General features: G+C 39.4%; 1 protein-coding gene across 1 annotated transcript in view; it reads right to left on the minus strand.

Annotated features, from left to right (window-relative positions):
- Positions 1 to 19,116, minus strand: part of LOC124596007 (heat shock 70 kDa protein 12A-like) — a 206,951-nt gene that overhangs the window by 84,168 nt on the left and 103,667 nt on the right. The window contains exons 8-9 of the mRNA XM_047134961.1: positions 10,144 to 10,355; positions 2,887 to 3,009 (exon numbers count right to left, since the gene is read on the minus strand). Of these exons, the coding sequence (XP_046990917.1) occupies positions 2,887 to 3,009; positions 10,144 to 10,355 (335 nt within the window). The remainder of the gene's footprint in view (positions 1 to 2,886; positions 3,010 to 10,143; positions 10,356 to 19,116) is intronic.

A 19,116-nucleotide genomic window follows, 5' to 3' on the forward strand; every position in this document is an offset into this window, starting at 1 on the left:
TATTGTATCTAAACTAAGTGACAGTACATTTGCAGAGAACCAATTATTAATTTTCAAGAAAATATTATCCACATTTTCAAGAACAACAGCAGACCCAATGTAGCACACCACAAACACACTGTAGACCCTTATTTAAACAACTAAAGATACTAACAATACCATCTATATAATTTTAAAATGCCTGGAAATGATCAATAAAAATCACTGTATTCTTCAAACCAACTCTAGCTACCATAATCACAATACAAGGCATTCTAAAGATGTCCATGCTTCCCATGTAGCAAAAATCAGATGTCAGAATCATGTGAACCACTTAGGAATAAAGCTTTTGCAAGCACTTCCATCCCAAATTAAGGAACTGGAAGAAAAAAGTAAATTCAAGCTTTAAGTAAAAAAATAAATGCATCTACAGTGTCAATGAATATCTGTCTGAGACAATAAATTGAAACTTTTGTTTGCAGTCAATAATTTAAATGAATTTAGATTTATTTTCAAATTATAAAATACAAATAAAAATTCTGTTAAATTCCCCCAATACATTTTTGTTTGAGGCACAGAAGTTATTATTATCTGTCTTACTATCTTTGTTGTAGAGGGACCTAAAAACAGTACATTTCAGGTTGTCTGAAAATATACCACATGGTAGTGATAATTTGCTTTTGTGGCAGAATACATTACACTTATGTGAAGAACATTCATTTTAGTAATTCACCTGAGACATTCTCAACTTTGTCAGAGTTTTTGCTTTTGAGGAAGTTAATTGCATTCTTGATTTGTGGACAGTACAAGTATAAAGCAACAGACCACATGTAAGACTACATGTAAGAAACAATTCCAGTGCCATATAGCTTCTTACATGTAGTCTGTTGCTTAATCCTTGTACTGTCCACAGCTATCTTCTGAACTACTTCCAGGAACTGGCTGTTAATATTTTGTCTACCTCATGGCTATTATTTATTATTTGGCTGTTTTCCTTCTTGACTATAATTTATTGTTTGACTGTTTTCTTAAAACCAAAGTCCTCTCATTCCTTGAATGATCTCCTGGTATCCCTTATAATGTAGTCTATATAAATTTAACTTTTTGTCTGGAAGATAATGATGACATGTTGAGCTGCAGATAGGCACAATGAAAAGGCACTTACGATTTAGCTAACAGCCAAAGTCATCTCCAGAAAAGGAAACACACAAAAATGTTCATATACACAAGCAAGCACACCTCACTCACATGACTGCCATCTCTGGCAGCTCGAACTGGAATGCATTCCAGTACAAGTTGCCAGAGATGGCAATCATGTGTGCAAGGGGAGTGCTTGCTTATGTGACTGTGTGTGTTTCTTTTTCTGAAGGAAGTTTTGGCTGAAAGCTAATTTGTAAGTGTCTTTTTGTTGTGCCTGTCTGCTACTCATCATGTCACCTTTATGATGAGTAGCAATCTGCTTTTCTTTATATTATTTACTGTTTTGTCTGGGTTATTAATTTCAGATATTACACAGATCTGAAACTTCCTGGCACCTTAAAACTGTGTGCTAGATCAGTACTCAAACCCAGGATCTTTGCCTTTCAGGGGCAAGTGTTCTATCAACTGACCTATCTAAGAATGACTCGCAACCAGTCCTCACAGCCTTATTTCCGCCTATACCTCATCTCATACCTTCCAAACTTCACAGAAGTTCACCAGCAAAACTCGTGAGACTAGCACTCCTGGAAGAACGGAAGAAGGATGGGTTGTGATTCATGCTTGGGTGGCTTAGTCAGTAGAACACTTGCCCACGAAAGACAAAGGTCCTGGGTTCACATCCTAGTCTGGCACAGTTTTAATCTGCTAGGAAGTTTCATATAAAGCTAACATCACTGCAGAGTGAAAAATTCATTCATTATACAGTTTTATTTTTGTGCTTTAAAACAGAACAGTCTTTCCTATAATATGAAATCAATTCTACTTCTTTGTTTGCCTAAATGATTTTCTGTAATTTCCTTTCCTTGCACATGATATTTAATTCCTTTTTTAATCCAAGACCTTTTAGAAAATCCAAGACTTTTTAGATTTCTTTTTTGTGCCATACTTCATTGTTTTCTTGGGAAAGTAGCTGTTAAAAATTGCTGTTAATACCATCAAAAAATATATTAAATTTGGAACTGACACCTATTACTTTATACACATCCGTCTATTCAGTATCCTATAAAGTTGACTTGGAAATTTTTGTTGCCTGCTCATTAATTAATCTTAATCTTTTCCATACCACATTGTTGTAATCAGGCAAGTTATAATTATTAATAATAGCTGTGCTTTATGGTCATATAGGCAATTCACTTCTGGATAAACATTTATGTCACTGATTAAATGTTCACCTACAAATATGTTGTCTATTAATGTCCAGTTTTCCTAGGAGATTCGTGTGAAGAAAATTAATAAAGCAGGTGTTAAAAGTGTTAAGTAATTTCTAAATCATTTATTTTCTCTGAATCTTTCATAAAATTAATATTAATGTCCCCAAAGACTATTATCTACTTTCTTTATCCTGCTAATTGGTATAATTATGTAACTTTTTCTAAATAAATTGAAAAACTCCCGGCAGATATCTGTATATTGTAATAATTATGAACAACTTTCCAGTAATGGCAGTTCATAAGCATAGGCTACCAGTTATTGATCTGAGTGGAAACTATTGGTTTCAACATTTTTGACCTTGGTAATACTGTTGACATTCATGACAACTCCTCCTTTCTGCATGTTTTCCCTCCAAAAATAGGTTGCTAGTTCATAATCCCCTACATTTAACATATGGATTCCAATATTTATGAGGTGCTCAAACAGACATAATACATAAACTTTATTTTGACTTTCTAGACCATGTAAACAGACAAGATGTTGAGCATGGACTACCTTGAGAATATTAGAGACAGTTGGCTGAAACAGCTCTCTCATGAGGCTAGCATTTATTCTTAGCATTCCTTGTGATGACCAGCTTATGTCTTTTCTTCCACACTTCTTGATTGCATGATCAATCTGTAAAAAGTCAGTGTATTAACTTTTATTACACAATATTATTCATAAACATGCAGGTACGACACTGAGATCATAAAAAAAGTGTGGTAGTTACAAATTATGAACATGATAGAAGTTCTCAGCAATAACTGCAAGCAAGATACAGTGAAAATTATTCTGAAATACATATTTTATTTGGTTGTATATTCAGAGAGTAGATTCCTGGGAGTTTGCTGAGTTTTGAAACGCATCCTGGAGGCCCTGGACAGGTTCCATAGCAATAACTGTCTGACTTCATGAATTTGCTCCCTGAATGTTCACAACTATATCAAATCGCTGCCCCTTCAACACAAATTTCATCTATGAGAAAAGTTAGTTTGTTTATGAGAACTACTTATTTTTGGCCAAGAGTTTTCATATGATGACTCTGAAAACACATATCCATTGTAATGGAGTATCTGATTATTTATGTGGCACTCTTTTTGTTCTTTGCCTCATAATACTCATGATATGTCATAGAACGTCACCATTAAGTTCTTTACTTATTGTTTGACCTGTCAATAGAGATCATTATGAACATCTCCTTACTTTCAAAAAAGCAAATCCGTATGGTCTTAACTATGCTCTTCTTTTGAAAAGCTTTATTTTGGATAGCATGAAGAAGGGCTCTTTTGTGAAAATGGATGCTTAGTTTGAGAGTCATAGTCATAATCCCATCTGTCAACAGTTTAAAAAAATTGTGGTATCCCTTAAAACTATTGCTTAAGTTGTTGGATATGTACATCTATTTTACTTATGCACCTCATCACTGTGGCAGAAACTTTGTCACAATTCTCTGAGTTTAGTCCTGTGACAAAATTTGCTGACATGTTTCATGTTGAAGAGATATGGCATCTACAATCCCACAGGACCAGATTCCTCATGTCCCTCAATATTTTTCAGTGTAACAATCACCTCAAACATTCACTGTTATCAATAAATGTTTGGTCAATTTTAAATTTCATCAATCACATCAGGCCATATTATTTTTCCTTGTTTCTAATGATTTTGAGACATCTGACATCATTTCACTGAGTGTTACAGCAAATCAATTTAAACACAGGCCCCACTTTCCTAGGGAGTTTCAACATATAAATTTTTTTCGGTCTATGACAACTGCTCAGAAATGCAAATCGAATATGTATTAATAACCTAAGAAGAGAGAGTGTGTGTGTGTGTGTGAGAGAGAGAGATAGAGAGAGAGAGAGAGAGAGAGAGAGAGAGAGAGAGATTGATTTTTGATTGAGATTTTTACTTTAAGTCATAACTGGTACCTGAATTTTGGTTGCTACCTCCTTGAATGATCAGCTTCTGCACCAGTTGGTGACGTATTACAATATGGAGGAATTTATTGTTCTTTAAGGTTTAAAATCTGACTCTGTTAGTTACTTGGCCATATTGCAGATAGCTTTGAACCCAAGTTTTCCTAGCTTTTCATACCAGGGAACCACTGTTGTAAGTAAATAAGATCAAACAGCAATCTGCTTTTTGTGAGAAAAGGAGATTGCTTAGCACACAGATTTCCTTCAAACTACACATCCTGCTACATCAAAATTGGTCTGGGGAGTTCAGCACCATACTATTGTACAAGAACATAATCCAATTACTATAATTTAAGAAATTATGAGAGGTTGTTACTCATTGAATGGAAACTATAGAGAATGTATTTCTTTTCCTGTATTTTAGTGAACTTTGTACCCTTACAATTCTGTCGATTGCTAGACGGCAACGACAATGACGTCCACCTCCTTTTCCAAAAACAAGATATTTCTATTCTTCACTTCCAGAAAATTTGTGTACATAAATGTTTGGCAACTCTTACACATATTTTACTTGGTTTTATCACTAAAATATCAATTTTCATTAAATGTAACAGTACGTTCTGAGCAACAGCCTTGCAACACATCCTCTTTCACAAGATACAAATTAACAGTTCTCTTTTTTTTTTAAAAAAAATCAATTGTCTTTTTTTTAGAGTCCATACTCAAAGGTTCACAACTACTATCGTTGTGGGGATTGCTCGCCAAAGAGTTTGTTGCTGTCCAGCTGCACTTCACTTCACTTCACTTCACTTCAAGTACTTTTTTAATCAAATTTATATTTACGGTATTTACATACATTACTGAGCTTCTCAGAATAAAATCAGACACAAATTAATTTAAAAAAAAGGGGCAGTGAGACTCACATAACATTACAAGGGGTTTACTGTAAGAACTCTAAGAGCAGATACACTATGTGATCAAAAGTATCTGGAATCCCCCAAAAACATATGTTTTTCATATTAGGTGCATTGTGCTGCCACCTACTGCCAGGTACTCCATATCAGCAACCTCAGTAGTCATTAGACATTGTGAGAGGGCAGAATGGGGTGCTCCATGGAACTCATGGACTGCAAATGCGGTCAGGTGATTGGGGGTCACTTGTGTCATATGTCTGTATGCAAAATTTCCACACTCCTAAACATCCCTAGGTCCACTGTTTGCAATATGATAGTGAAGTGGAAATTTGAAGGGACACGTACAGCACAAAAACGTACAGGCCGACCTCGTCTGTTGACTAACAGATACCGCCGACAGTTGAAGAGCATCATAATGTGTAATAGGCAAATGTCTATCCAGACCATCAGACAGGAATTCCAAACTGCATCAGGATCCACTGCAAGTACTATGTCAGTTAGGTGGGAGGTGAGAAAATTTGGATTTCGTGATCGAGTGGCTACTCATAAGCCACACATCACGCCAGTAAATGCCAAATGACGCCTCACTTGTGTAAGGAGTGTTAACATTAGATGAATGAACAGTGGAAAAATGTTGTGTGGAATGACAAATCACAGAACACAATATGGTGATCTGATGGCAGGGTGTGGGTATGGTGAATGCCTGGTGAACGTCATCTGCCGGCATGTGTAGTGCCAACAGTAAAAACAGGAGGCGGTGGTGTTATGTTGTATTTGTGATTTTTTATGAAGGGGGCTTGCACCCCTTGTTGTTTCACCTGGCACTATTACAACAAAGGCCTACATTGATGTTTTAAGCACCTTCTTGCTTCCCACTGTTGAAGAGCAGTTCAGGGATGCTGACTGTATCTTTCAACACAATCGAGCACCTGTTCATAATGCACAGCCTGTGGCAGAGTGGTTGCATGACAATAACATCCCTTGCCTGCACAGAGTCCTGACCTGAATCCTATAAAACACCTTTGGGATGTTTTGGAATGCCAACTTCATGCCAGGCCTCACTGACCAACACCGATACCTCTCCTTAGTGCAGCACTCCATGAAGAATAGGGTGCCATTCCCCAAGAGACCTTCCACCACCTGATTGAACATATCCCTGCAAGATTGGAAGCTGTCATCAAGGCTAAGGGTGGGCCAACACTGTATTGAATTTCAGCATTACCGATGGAGGGCGCCATGAACTTGCAGTCATTTTCATCTAGGTGTCCAGATACTTTTGATCACATAGTGTGTATTCCAAGAAGAGCCAGGTAAAACATATTGCTTCATTCCACATGTACCTTGGCCGAATAACCTTGATGGGAATTAAAACTAATAAGAAGGTTTACCAGTTCACACCCATTTGCTAATGTAACAAGTAAGTGGCAAATGACAGTGGTGTCAGAAGTGTCCTCCACAACATATCATTGGGCAGATAATGAGTATGTGTGCATGGATGGGAATTAAATAGTCTAATTGATTGATCTGAATAATAAAATAACCTTTGAGAAAAAAAGGTACTATATGAGGACTCATCAACAAAGACAGGCTGATTTTTTCACAGATGTTTATTACTCATTTCAATGTTTACATGATCTTTTTCAAAGCACTCCACCCCTACTTAAATACACCTTTTATAGTGCCTCTGCTAGTCCTTGAACACATTTTCTGTCAGGTCCTTGAGAATTGTCTCAGTTTTCTTGAGCATTGCTTCAGAGAGAAATGCATCCCTTCAATCAGCAAAGAGACACAAAAAAATATCCTTCCTTCGTATCTACCCAACAATTTGCAGTGTAGGGTACTTCTGCTGCAACTGTCATTTGCCTCTTATTTGTTACATTTGCCTTCAATAACGGGAATAAAAAAAAAGCACAGGGTGCAAGATCAGGGCTATAAGGCAGATGATATGGTACTCAGGTAAAGTTGAACTGAGCCAGGAGATGCATGACTTGATGTGCGACGTGAGGCTATGCATTGTCACGGTGAAGTCGCCAACCAGTACAAGACAGTTCTGGTCACTTCCTTGCAATGTGCTTCCTCAGTTAAGCCAACACTGACATGCAATATGCTGCTGTAACAGTAGTGTGAGGGAGAACTGCATGCTGGTAAATCATTCCATGATAGTCAAAAAATGTGATTACCATCAGTTTCCCTGCAGGTGTAACAACTTTCCCCTTTTTTGGTGTTGGAGAACCTTGTGATTTCCACACCGTACTGACTCATTTTCCTTCAGGATCATAATAATGCAGCCATGACTCATCACTGGCAATAATCAATCTGAGAAATGCAACCCTGTATCAGCAAAAAGAAGCAACACCTCATGGCTTGTCTCCATTCATACAGTCTTTTGTTTCGAAGTCAACAGATACAACACATTACAGGCACAAACACAAGTCATATGGAGATGACCAAGCATAATCATGAAGACTCTGCCATATGAAGTTCTCTACACTTCACTGAGGTTACATAATGTTATCTGTTGACCCTTGCAGACAATCACAGCAGCTGTCTTGAAGTTGACTTCAGTCACATCAGAAGGAAAAATACTAGGCCCACCTTGATTAACACAGACAATTCAGCCTTCTCTTAAGTCTTTGAACTAGCTAAACATTGTTGCATGGGTTACAGGTCTTATTCACAAACACACACACACACACACACACACACACACACACACACACTGAGCGCTGTCTAACTTGTGGATACACACTGTGATGCATTACTTTAAGTTACCGGTACTTAACATTATAGATAGATTTATTGTGAATGTTACACTCTAATTAGATACAATACAAACAAACTGCCTAATTAAAGAACTGCCTCAAGAAACAGTAAGTAATATAATAAAGCTAATTAAGGCTGGGAAGATACATAAAATGTTACCACATTCTCTTGCTTTGTAATTTTCTTTCTCAGTTCTGTGTTCTACACACATGTTATAGCTATAGGAGAAAGGAGGCAACATAAACATTCATACAGAGAGAGTCAAAAAAGTAGAACTAACAGAAACATAATACTGTTTCACTGGTGAAAGATGTTGCAAACAAATTTTTTGTTGAAACTTTCTGGCAGATTAAAACTGTGTGCTGGACTGAGACTTGAACTTGGGACCTTTGCCTTTCACATGCAAGTGCTCTACTATCTGAGCTACTCAAGCATGACTCATGACCCCACGTAACAGCTTTAATTCCACCAGTACCTCATCTCCATCTTCCAAACTTCACAGAAGCTCTCCTGCAGACCTTGCAGAACTGGCACTCCTGGATGAAAGGATACTGCAGACACACAGCTTAGCCACAGCCTGGGGGATGTTTCCAGAATGAATTTTCACTGTGCAATGGAGTGTGTGCTGATATGAAACTTTCTGGCAGATTAAAACTGTGTGCCGGACCGAGACTCAAACTTGGGATCTTTGCCTTTTGCGGGCAAGTGCTCTACCATCTGAGCTACCCAAACACAACTCACCAACTGTCCTCACAGCTCCTCACTGGTACTGGCAGAATTAAAGCTGTGAGGATGGGTTGTAAGTCAAGCTTGGGTCACTCAGTAGGTAGAGCACTTGCTCACGAAAGGCAAAGGCCCTGAGTTTGAGTCTCAGTCTGGCAGACAGTTTTAACCTGCCAGAAAGTTTCATATCGGCACACACACTCCTGCAGAGTGATTCATTCTGGAAATTTTTTGTTGTGATTCTCTTTACAGATGGAAGAGCATCCTGCATTATGTTATACCCCATTCTTCCTTTGCAGTGTTTCAGATGCAAAACTGTACATTAATTCTGGCACAAAATATTAACCAGAAAGTGAGGAATAACAATTACATAATGCTACACATAAAAACTGTAATAAGGCCAATTCTTAGTTTCAGAACGAATGGGAAAAATCCATTAAAAATCATTTTTCACTGCCAAAGCGTGCTCGGGTAAGCAGAAAATATGGGTTCAACATAGAGTACACTTATCTGTCACCTGAACCATACCATGCAATGAACAGAGAGCAATAAAAGATTATCCTACTTTTGAACAACAAATAATATTTTCAACAACCAAGATAAAGTTGTTAGTAAAATATTGTCTGTAATGTTACTGAGGAAAATAGCCCTTCATGCCCCATATAACATCTATAGAACTAAGAGAAATGTATCAATGTTTAATGTACTAGTTTTAGTCCCCATGCTTTCTGACATCATCGTAAAGAATTAAGTGAATTTAATTTCAAAGCAAGTGATTTTTCTCTGTCTTCAGTTACTATGCTCCTATTGACATGGCATTGTCTGCCTCCACAGCTGAGTGGTCAGTGCATCTGATTCTCCTGTGGAGGACCTGAGTTCTCAGTACTGCCAGAAATTTTTCCTCATAAGAGGACTGGAACAGATTCCACTCAGCCTCATGATGTCAACTGAGGAGGTACTTGAAGAAGAAGTAGTGGCTCCAATGTCTGCAAAGCCTCCATACCACATCCAAATGACACGAATGGCAAAGGATGACAAGGTGGTCAATCAGTTGTAGTTGGCCTGTTTGTAGCCAGAACAGTGAAGCTTAATTTTTTCACTTATTGGGACAGTGAATTTCATTTACATTATTGTTACCTGTTCACTAAGACTGATGTCATTTCTCTTTATCCTTGGATGTTTTGTTTTATTTTTATGCATAGCTTATGCTTTCTGTATTCTGTGTGGTGCAATGGACTTCATAGTATTCTTGTAAGAGCAATCTTAATTTTTGCTTATGGTTAGGCATCTCCTTCTTTTCCTTTACTATCAAAGATAACTGTCTAAGAAGTTAATCTGTGTAGAGATAAAGTATAGTTCTATGATCCAAGCACAAGATACACTTGTTATAGAAGGTACTGTGCTCTTTATGTAGCACAACATTTAACTGATTATTATTGAAAATCTGAACATACCTCTTTTCCTTTGTACTTCCTGTAATAATCAATAAAGGAGAAAGGTGGGAATATGTTAAATGGAGTTTCTCTGTAAGGGCTCGCCACACGCTTTCGTGCCTCAAAACTGACCATCAGTTCCACAAAAGCTGCTGGCCTTTTCAGTTTGAACTGTTCCATAAACTCCTCACCAAATACTTCATCCAACAAAGCTTCAAATGCACGATCAATTCCTGGAAGAGAATTTATTTTATGACGTGTACACAGAAACTGACACAACACTTGGAAAGAATATCAGCTATGATAGTTATTAGTAAATGTTTTCTGTTAGTTACACCTGTGATCAACAGACGTAGAATGAAATTTGATAGAACATGTAACTAACTAATGCTTACATTTAACTTGCTAACAGTAGAACAGATTTCTTCAAATACAGTGTTGTGTAGCATGGTAACAGTTCATTGTATATTGTCCATATTTAGAGAAGAAAAATAAGTGAGTATTTTGACAAGTAATTATTTTTGAGGATGTTCAGTTCTGATGAAATATTACCTTTGTGTCTGTTTAAGCTAAATTAGTTTCAGAGAATAAAGTTTTTCATCAAATTTCTGCACATAAAGGCAAAGAACCAGTTTTGAAAACTGATCCAGCATGCAGATTTTATCTGTCATACTGATCTACATTTACGATAATTGAATTATGTCCACTGCGTCAAAAATCCACCATTGAGTTAACTAAGCAGCACTATATTAAAATGCTTGACACATAATCCCGAAGAAGCAAACTAATAGTTTAAGTTACCTACTGCTTGACAATGTCAGGCATATATGATTAGCTACTGAGTTTTACATTTTCTTTAGATTGCTGAAGAAATTCTGGTGGATCCCACATAGACTCTCTATCTTATTTCACCTTCTGCCTCTCTTACTTCTTGAAGGTAAGTTGAGCTTCTGTCAATGAGAACGTTTGCATCAATGTCATATTTAACTGGAACAAAATCAAAATGCTATCTTGTCTGAAGCAGAGAATGTCATTCAAGCAAAACCCTGTTTCATTAGTGATGTTGATCTTCTAGAAATAACAAACATCTTTAACAGGTATTATTTAGCTGTACCAGATAAATTGAGAAGACTCAATAAAATGGATGAAGTAAGTAGAAGTCCCCAAAAATTCTCCATATAAATCACACCATTCAGCTCAGTGTTGCAACCCTGTTGTCTGAACACTCATAATCAAATAGTGTGCAATGCAAGTGCCTCCAGATTGACCTAGGGAGGTTGCCTTAAACCTGGACAGATGGCACAGCAAGTGCTGTGCCTTATGCACAACAGCCCAATATAAGGCTGGCATGCAGGGCTGTCAATCTCACTTACACTTACTTGCTTACTGTATGCTCACCTACCAGACTGTCAATTGATGTGTTGTATGATTATGAGATGTTGTACTGTTCTATACTTCATTCAGTGTTATTGTGGATCTTTTCATGTGGAAGGAGAATAAAACTTGGTTGGTTACTTCTGATATTGTGTCTGTTCAATGTTACAACATACTTGGTGACAAATGCAGTGTTCTACTCCATGTGTTTTGTTTGTTTGATTTGATATACAGCCAACATGTCAGTGGAAGCAGGTCTTCAATCTCTTATTGAACAACAATGAGCTCTCGCCAACCAGCATCAGGATCTCTCCATGGCACTAAATAATTTGGCAGCATTGTTAGATGCGGGACGTTCCACTGCCATTGACACAACTCCAACCATTTCCTCTGTGTGATGATTCTTTAGAAGATTGGGATGCATATGAAAAATATCTTCAGAAACATTTTCAAGCTTTTGGTGCAAAAGTGCGCCATCTAATTCATCAAATGCAGCTCTCTTCATGCTTTCATCCAAACCCAGTGCTGTTTTCCTTTGTTACTATTTTATAATGCATTACTATACTCAGTGTCCATCCTTCTTTCTCTTCTTTCCTGTGTTTCTCTTGTTGCCTTACAAACCACATTGTACACTCTACTGAGTCACATTGTATCAACCATCTCAGCTGCACACAACAGATGGCTACAAGACCACACTGATTGTTCGTGCAGCATCTTATGTCCCACATTGCACCTTCCAATATCACTAAATCTATACCTTCACATTGATCACTCTCCCTGTGTTACCCTCGCATATTTTCAAATGTTATTTCCCGCATCTTTCCGGTGCCACACAAACTTGTATCTCATCCTACCAACACCCGTCCACTCCCACTCCCTCTCTTTCCCCTCTCTATTCCATTTCACCTAATCTAGTCACTTCTGCCATCCTCCTTTTGACACATATCCACCCATAGGTTTACAACCCACATTATAAACATTTTTGTTTTTCTATTTATCTCATTGTGACTTCACATCAATTTCAGTTGGTTTTCACCTTTCACTATCAGCCTACTCCCTCTGATTTCATCTTGTTTCCTCTTATTTCATTGATTTCTTCTTCTGTAATTTTTCCCACATGTTTGAAGGTATTTTTCTGAATTTATTTGGATGTAATTTTACGTTATTTATGCATTTTTATGGGTTTTTCCACCACCATGGATTCTTGCTTCTTCCATCTCCATCAATACAGAAAATGTTCCTTATCCCTAGCCAGAACCCAGTACGATGTATTGTTCCTTCATTGTTGTTTAGCTCATGGAATCCCCCCAAATTGCCTTAACATCAAATTACCCATTTCCGGCTGCCACCCTTCCTTCCACAAAACCATATCAATCAGGCCGAAACCTCCTTGCAATACCTACTCTACATCTGTGATATTTCCTGCTTTGCAATCCCAAATTTCTGAATCCCATAACACACATTGAAACTCTTGTCCTCCAGGAACTAAAGTAACATGCAGAATGCCACCTCAAATAGTTCTCCAACCTGGTCACTTCCTAGTGTAATCTTGGACTACTACTGCCCACTACCCCTACAGCCATCTCCAAATCTCCCTCACATCCCCTCATAGCTGACAAACCATGTCTCGCAGACATACTACATCTACCCCATCCTCTAAAACTCCCTCCCACCACCATATATAATCCAGAACGTAAACAGACCCAAAGCACAGTCTTGAACATTTCTTCCAAAAGCCTTAGCCTTGCAGAAGTATTAGTCCTTCCAAAGGCCTCACCTTTTGCCCCACCCCCCCAAATTCAGTCATGCGGGACTTGTTAAAGACTGTCTCTCCTTTTCCTGGTCACTACAGTGGAAACTCTTTTTTGCCACCGACCCTACCAATCAGACTCAATGCAAGACCAATGTTGAACCCTGTCTGCCTCAGTTCACTCCTCCATCCAGCCATGATCCACCCCTGCTGCCCTCAAATCACCCATTGTTAACTCTGCAGAGTTTCTTAACATTGAACCTTCCCTCATGATCACTCCCCAAATCCCTTAACATGCAAACTAACCTTACACTCACAAAAAGATCCACAATTCACCGCCTAAAAACTGATCCTGTTCTTATAATCCTACCTGCTGACAAAGGCTCCACCAGTTTTGTTTTGAACCTCAAGGATTACCTGGCAGATAGACTCCACCAGCTGTCAGATTCATCCACCTACAAATCCTGCCACAGTGACCCCATTCCAGAAATCCAGCAGTCAGTAATAAGGTATGGAATTGCGTTTTGGGGTAACTCAAACCATATGCGTCGAATACTAAAACTTGAGAAAACTGTCATTAGAAATACGCACAATGTAGGGCGAAGAAAATCATGTTGCCCACTCCTAAAAAATCTAAGTATATTAAGTGTTCCCTTACTATACATATACAAGCTGATTATCTTTGTGCACGGTAACCCTGATATATTTGCAGCAAATCATTTTCAGGATGTTTACAACACCAGAAATCAAAATAATTTTATGCCGCCCACCAACTGTTTAAAACTTTACTCTCAAACCCCACATTATATGGGTGTGAAAATTTATAAAAAAGTGGAAGGAAGAGAATTGCTCAGCATAAATTTAGAAACACTGAAAAAAATACTTATATGAGAAACTAGTGCAGAAATGTTACTATTCAGTAGAATAATTCATAAATGATGATCTGAAAATTTGAGCAGGAGAGAGCAAATACTTAGGACTGTTAATCTTAAAACTTTGTTACTTTTGAAGAAAAATTATTAATTGCTTAATTAATTAATTATTCAGTACTGTATATTATATTACTGGTATTATAAGGAAAATTGTAAACCAGTTTTTGCATTTTGGCAGATCTCCTGTACTTTAAGTCAATGGCTTGAAATTATTTGTTACGAAACAATAAACTTGTATTTCTATTTCTCCAGTCTCTCCTCAAATCCTTAAGCCTAGCACAAAATCTCTCCCCAGCATCCATCTCTCTCTCCTCAACCCTATCATTCCCCACACTCCTACCTTCTACATGCTTCCTGAAGTCCATAAACCCAACCACCCAGGATACTCCATTGTGGCCAGTTACTGTGCCCCCACTGAGAAAATTTCTGCTCTTGTAGACCAACACCTTCAGCCTATCACCCACAACTTACCCTCCTATATAAAAGATACCAACCATTTCGTCCACCTACTATCCACAGTTTCAGTTCGTTTACCGCAAGGTGCCTTGCTCATCACTATTTATGGCACCTACTTTTACACTAACATCCCCAATGCTCATGGCCTTACCGCTATTGAACACTTCCTGTCCCAATGCCTGATGGATTCCAAACCAACCACCTCCTTCCTAGCCACTATGACCAACTACATCCTCACCAAAAACTACCTCTCCTTTGAAGGCATTACCAACAAACAAATCTGTGTTGGCTATGGACACCGACATGGCACCATCACTTGCCATCCTATTCATGAACCATCTAGAGGAATCCTTCCTAAACACCCAGAATCCCAAACTCCTCACCTGGTACACATTCTTTGATGACACCTATTCACATTCCCTCATAACCTCAACACATTCTCATCCATTTGCTTCACCTGGTCCTATTCAACCCATCAAGCCACCTTCCTCAATGTTGACCTGCACCTCAAAGATAAGATGGCTACATCAGTACCTCTGTCCATATCAAACCTACCAAACATCAGAAATACCTCCACTTCGACATCTGCCACCTGTCCCATAACAAGAAGTCCCTTCTATACAGACTAGCCACCCATGACCATCGCATCTCTAGTGAGAAGAGGTCCCTCTCGAAATATACTGAGAGTCTCACTGAGGCCATCACAGATCGTAATTACCATCTCAACCTTGTACAAAAGCAGATCTCCCATCCCTTATCTTTCCAGTCACCCAACATCTCCCAAAGCCCCACTGACTGGCCACAGAGGAGCATTCCCCTCAAGGACTGGAGCAACTGAATTACATTCTCCACCAGAGAATGCCCTGAAATGAGAAATGGTTTACCCACTATCCTTCCCACTCCTCCCACAGTGGTATTCTGCCACCCACCAAATGTACACAATATCCTCTTCCATCTCTATACAACCCCTGCTCCCCTTGCCTCATGCCTCATATTTCTGTAATAGACCTAGATGGAAGATCTGTCCCATACAACCTCCCATCACCACCTACTCCAGTCCTGTCACAAACATCACCGATCCTATCAAAGCCAGGGCTACCTCTCAAACCAGTCATGTAATTTACAAGCTAAGCTGCAACCACTATGCTGCATTCTATGTGGGCATGACAACCAACAAGTTGTCTGTCCACATGAATGGCAGCCGACAAATTGTGGCCAAGAAACAACAGGACCACCCTGCCACACTGCCTAACATGACATTCTTCATTTTAATGACTGCTTCATGACCTGTGACATCTGTATCCTTCCTACCAACACCAGCTTTTCTAAATTGTGCAGGTGGGAACTCACCCTGCAATATATTGTATGTTCCTGTAACCCTATTGGTCTCTATCTTCGTTAGTCATTGTTCTTGCCCTTCACCCACTTCCCTGTCCCCATTCCAGCACTACACAGCCTTCTATTCCACAAATGCACCCAATCTCTTTACTTCTCTCCTTTTCCGCTAGGAATGAGATGGAGAGTGGGGCAGCTAGGTGCAGTTGGAAGGCAGAGAGCGGGGGTGAAAGGTGAGGTTAGCAGAAAAGAAGTAAAAAGATTGGGTGCATTGGTGGAACAGAAGGCTACTCCCAGCAGCACTTTACTGACCCCCACTCCTACACAGCTATCCCTCCCTCTCCTTGCCCCAGCCTCCTCCTTACCCCCACCCAAGTGCCTCTCTCATAATGCCCTGCTGCTCGCAGTCTGGCTCCAGCTGCCAGAGACTGTGGTCATACGTGTGTGAGTTGCATTTGCGTGAGTGTATGTGTGTGTGTGTGTGTGTGTGTGTGTGTGTGTGTGTGTGTGTGTGTGTGTGTGTGTGTGATCTATTTTTGACAAAAGCCTCATTGGCTGAAAGCTAACTTTCTGACAGTTTTTCTGTTTTGCCTTTCCACTACTCAACATCTCTGCTATAAGGTGAGTAGCAACTACCCTTTTCAGTATATTGTTCTCTTCATGCTTTTTCATGCAGATGGTCCATAACTATAATCACAGTTCCAGACAAAATCCTGTATTTTCTGCTTATTCTTTTTAGTGTGCCTAAATAGTCTGCATTCCAATACCATAATCAGCACTTAGTTTTGCAGTAGTTTCCTCATTCTCAAATCTTTGAATTAATTCTAATTTTTTTAAATTTCAACACGTTTCTTTTGTTTCTCCATCATCTCTTTAATGAATTTCTTTTAACTTGCTTCATTGATACTGTTATGTGAGTTGAATATTTACTAACGATTTTCAAATCAATGTTAGTTTGGTACTTACTACAGGGTGATTCTAAAGTCATTATACATTTCAGTGGTATAGTAGGTCACTATACATTTCAGTGAAATAGTAAGTCACTGTACATTTCAGTGATATAGTAACAGAATATTTGTTTCTTGCAGGTTCTACGATAGAATGCTAACCAAATAGAAACGAATCACTGTTGTTTATGCTTATCTTCGTGGAATCATGGAATGACGTATGAACAGGTGCGGACAGACTTTGCCCATTGATTCCAGAAAACAGGCCCCACCAGTCTTGCTATCAAGACCGAGTAAATAAATTCCAGCTTACTGGTAGTGTTGCAGGTGAAGAACATCCAGGGAGGCTAGCCATAATGCCAGACACCGTACAAACTGTGCAGGATGCGCTCACACGTAGGCCTTCTGCATCTACCAGGAGACTTAGTAGGAAGCTTGGTATTCCTCAAACCACTGTATGGAGAGTTCTTAGTTACAAGCTGCATAAACATGCATATCATATCCAGTCATACATAAGCTTGAAGCAGAGGACTACACAGCCAGACCAGCTATTTGTTATGATATGCTACAAGCTGTGGAAAATGATAATTTGGTGCAAAATGTCTTGTTCAGTGATGAAGCTACATTTCATACCTGTGGACATGTGAACAGGCACAACTACAAGATCTGGGCAGACGAACAACCAAGTGTGCTGCAGGAGTGGCAATGGGACACAGCAAAAGTGAATGTGTGGTTAGGGATAACGAGGTCAACAGTGTATTGGCCCTTCTTCTTCGCACAACAAACCATTACTGGAACCACATACCTATATATGTTAGAACAGTTTTGGAGCCCCAGTTGATATCTGATGGGACTATGGATACTGTTGTTTTTCAACAGGATGGTGCACCACCCCATTTTGCCCTCATTGTTCAGGATTATCTGAAACAAGCATTTCCTGGCAGATAGATTGGTCGTGCCTCTCCACGGATGTGAGCACCCTGCTCTCCTGACTTGACACCCCTAAACTTTTTTGCATGGAGGTTTATCTAGTCAAAGGTATACCCGGTGAAGATCTACAGCACTGAACACTTAACACAGTGGATTCGAGCTGCAGTTGCTGAGATTACACCAGATATGCTTGGGCAGGTTTTTCGGTCTGCAGTGGAGCGCTGGGGGGTGGGCCAGACATGCTAGGTGGTCACATTGAAATGTACTGAAATTATCTCCTATTGTAACATAAGTTGCAGTGCCATTACAAATTGGTTAATAAAATTTGTTTAAGTACGAAATGTACAGTGAGTTTAGAATCACCCTGTATTTTGTTATCAACATGCCAAATGTTCACAAACAGGAGAGTGTGGTGGTGTTCTGGCAATATCAGTTTTTCAAGAGAGGGAGTCAGACACAAAAACTGAGATACCACGTGAAGAATGGCTGAACTTTGGCAACAGTCAGAAAAGAGCAGATGAATCATGATGGGAGGCAGAGAGTGAACTGGCTCTGGCTGTCTTTGCATACAACGCATTGTGCTCCTCCTGTATTTTATGCACTTGTTCTTGCCACTTCTTAAACTAATCCACTAACTTCTGGAGACCTTTACTGAAAGTTGTTATAGAATACCATTGTAGTGAGTGTATTGTGTGTTAACCGTGGGCCTAGAAATGATGGAGAGGCTCCGTCCCCGCCGCAGCCGCAGTGGTCTACAACACCACGATGATTACCGCAGTCCACTTCACCCCTCCACTGCCCCACACCAAACCACTCTTTCAGGGTTATTGTGCGGTTCAGCCCCTGGTGGATCCCCGCAGAAAACATCTCACACCAGACGTGTGTAACCACTATGTTTGCATGGTAGGATAATGGTGATTTACATGTACGTGGAGAACTTTTTGCACAGCAATCACTGACATAGTGTAACTAAAGCGGAACAAGGGGAACCAGCCCACATGCACCAAGGCAGATGGAAAACCACCTAAAAACCATCCACAGACTGGCTGGCTCACCAGACCTCGAGACAAGTCCGCCGGGCGGATTTGTGCCGGGAACCAGATGCTCCTTCCCAATCCGGAAAGCCATGTGTTAGACCACACGGCTAACTGGGTGGGCCTAGAATACAATAGTGTGCAAATTAACTAGGGCAAGTTCATATTTTACAAGTAATTGAAGTTGGTTAGCTCTAACCATTTTTATGTGCCCAATTGTTGGACTCTTGCTGGAC

The sequence above is a fragment of the Schistocerca americana genome, chromosome 1, assembly GCF_021461395.2.
Source record: "Schistocerca americana isolate TAMUIC-IGC-003095 chromosome 1, iqSchAmer2.1, whole genome shotgun sequence".
Lineage (NCBI taxonomy): Eukaryota > Metazoa > Arthropoda > Insecta > Orthoptera > Acrididae > Schistocerca > Schistocerca americana.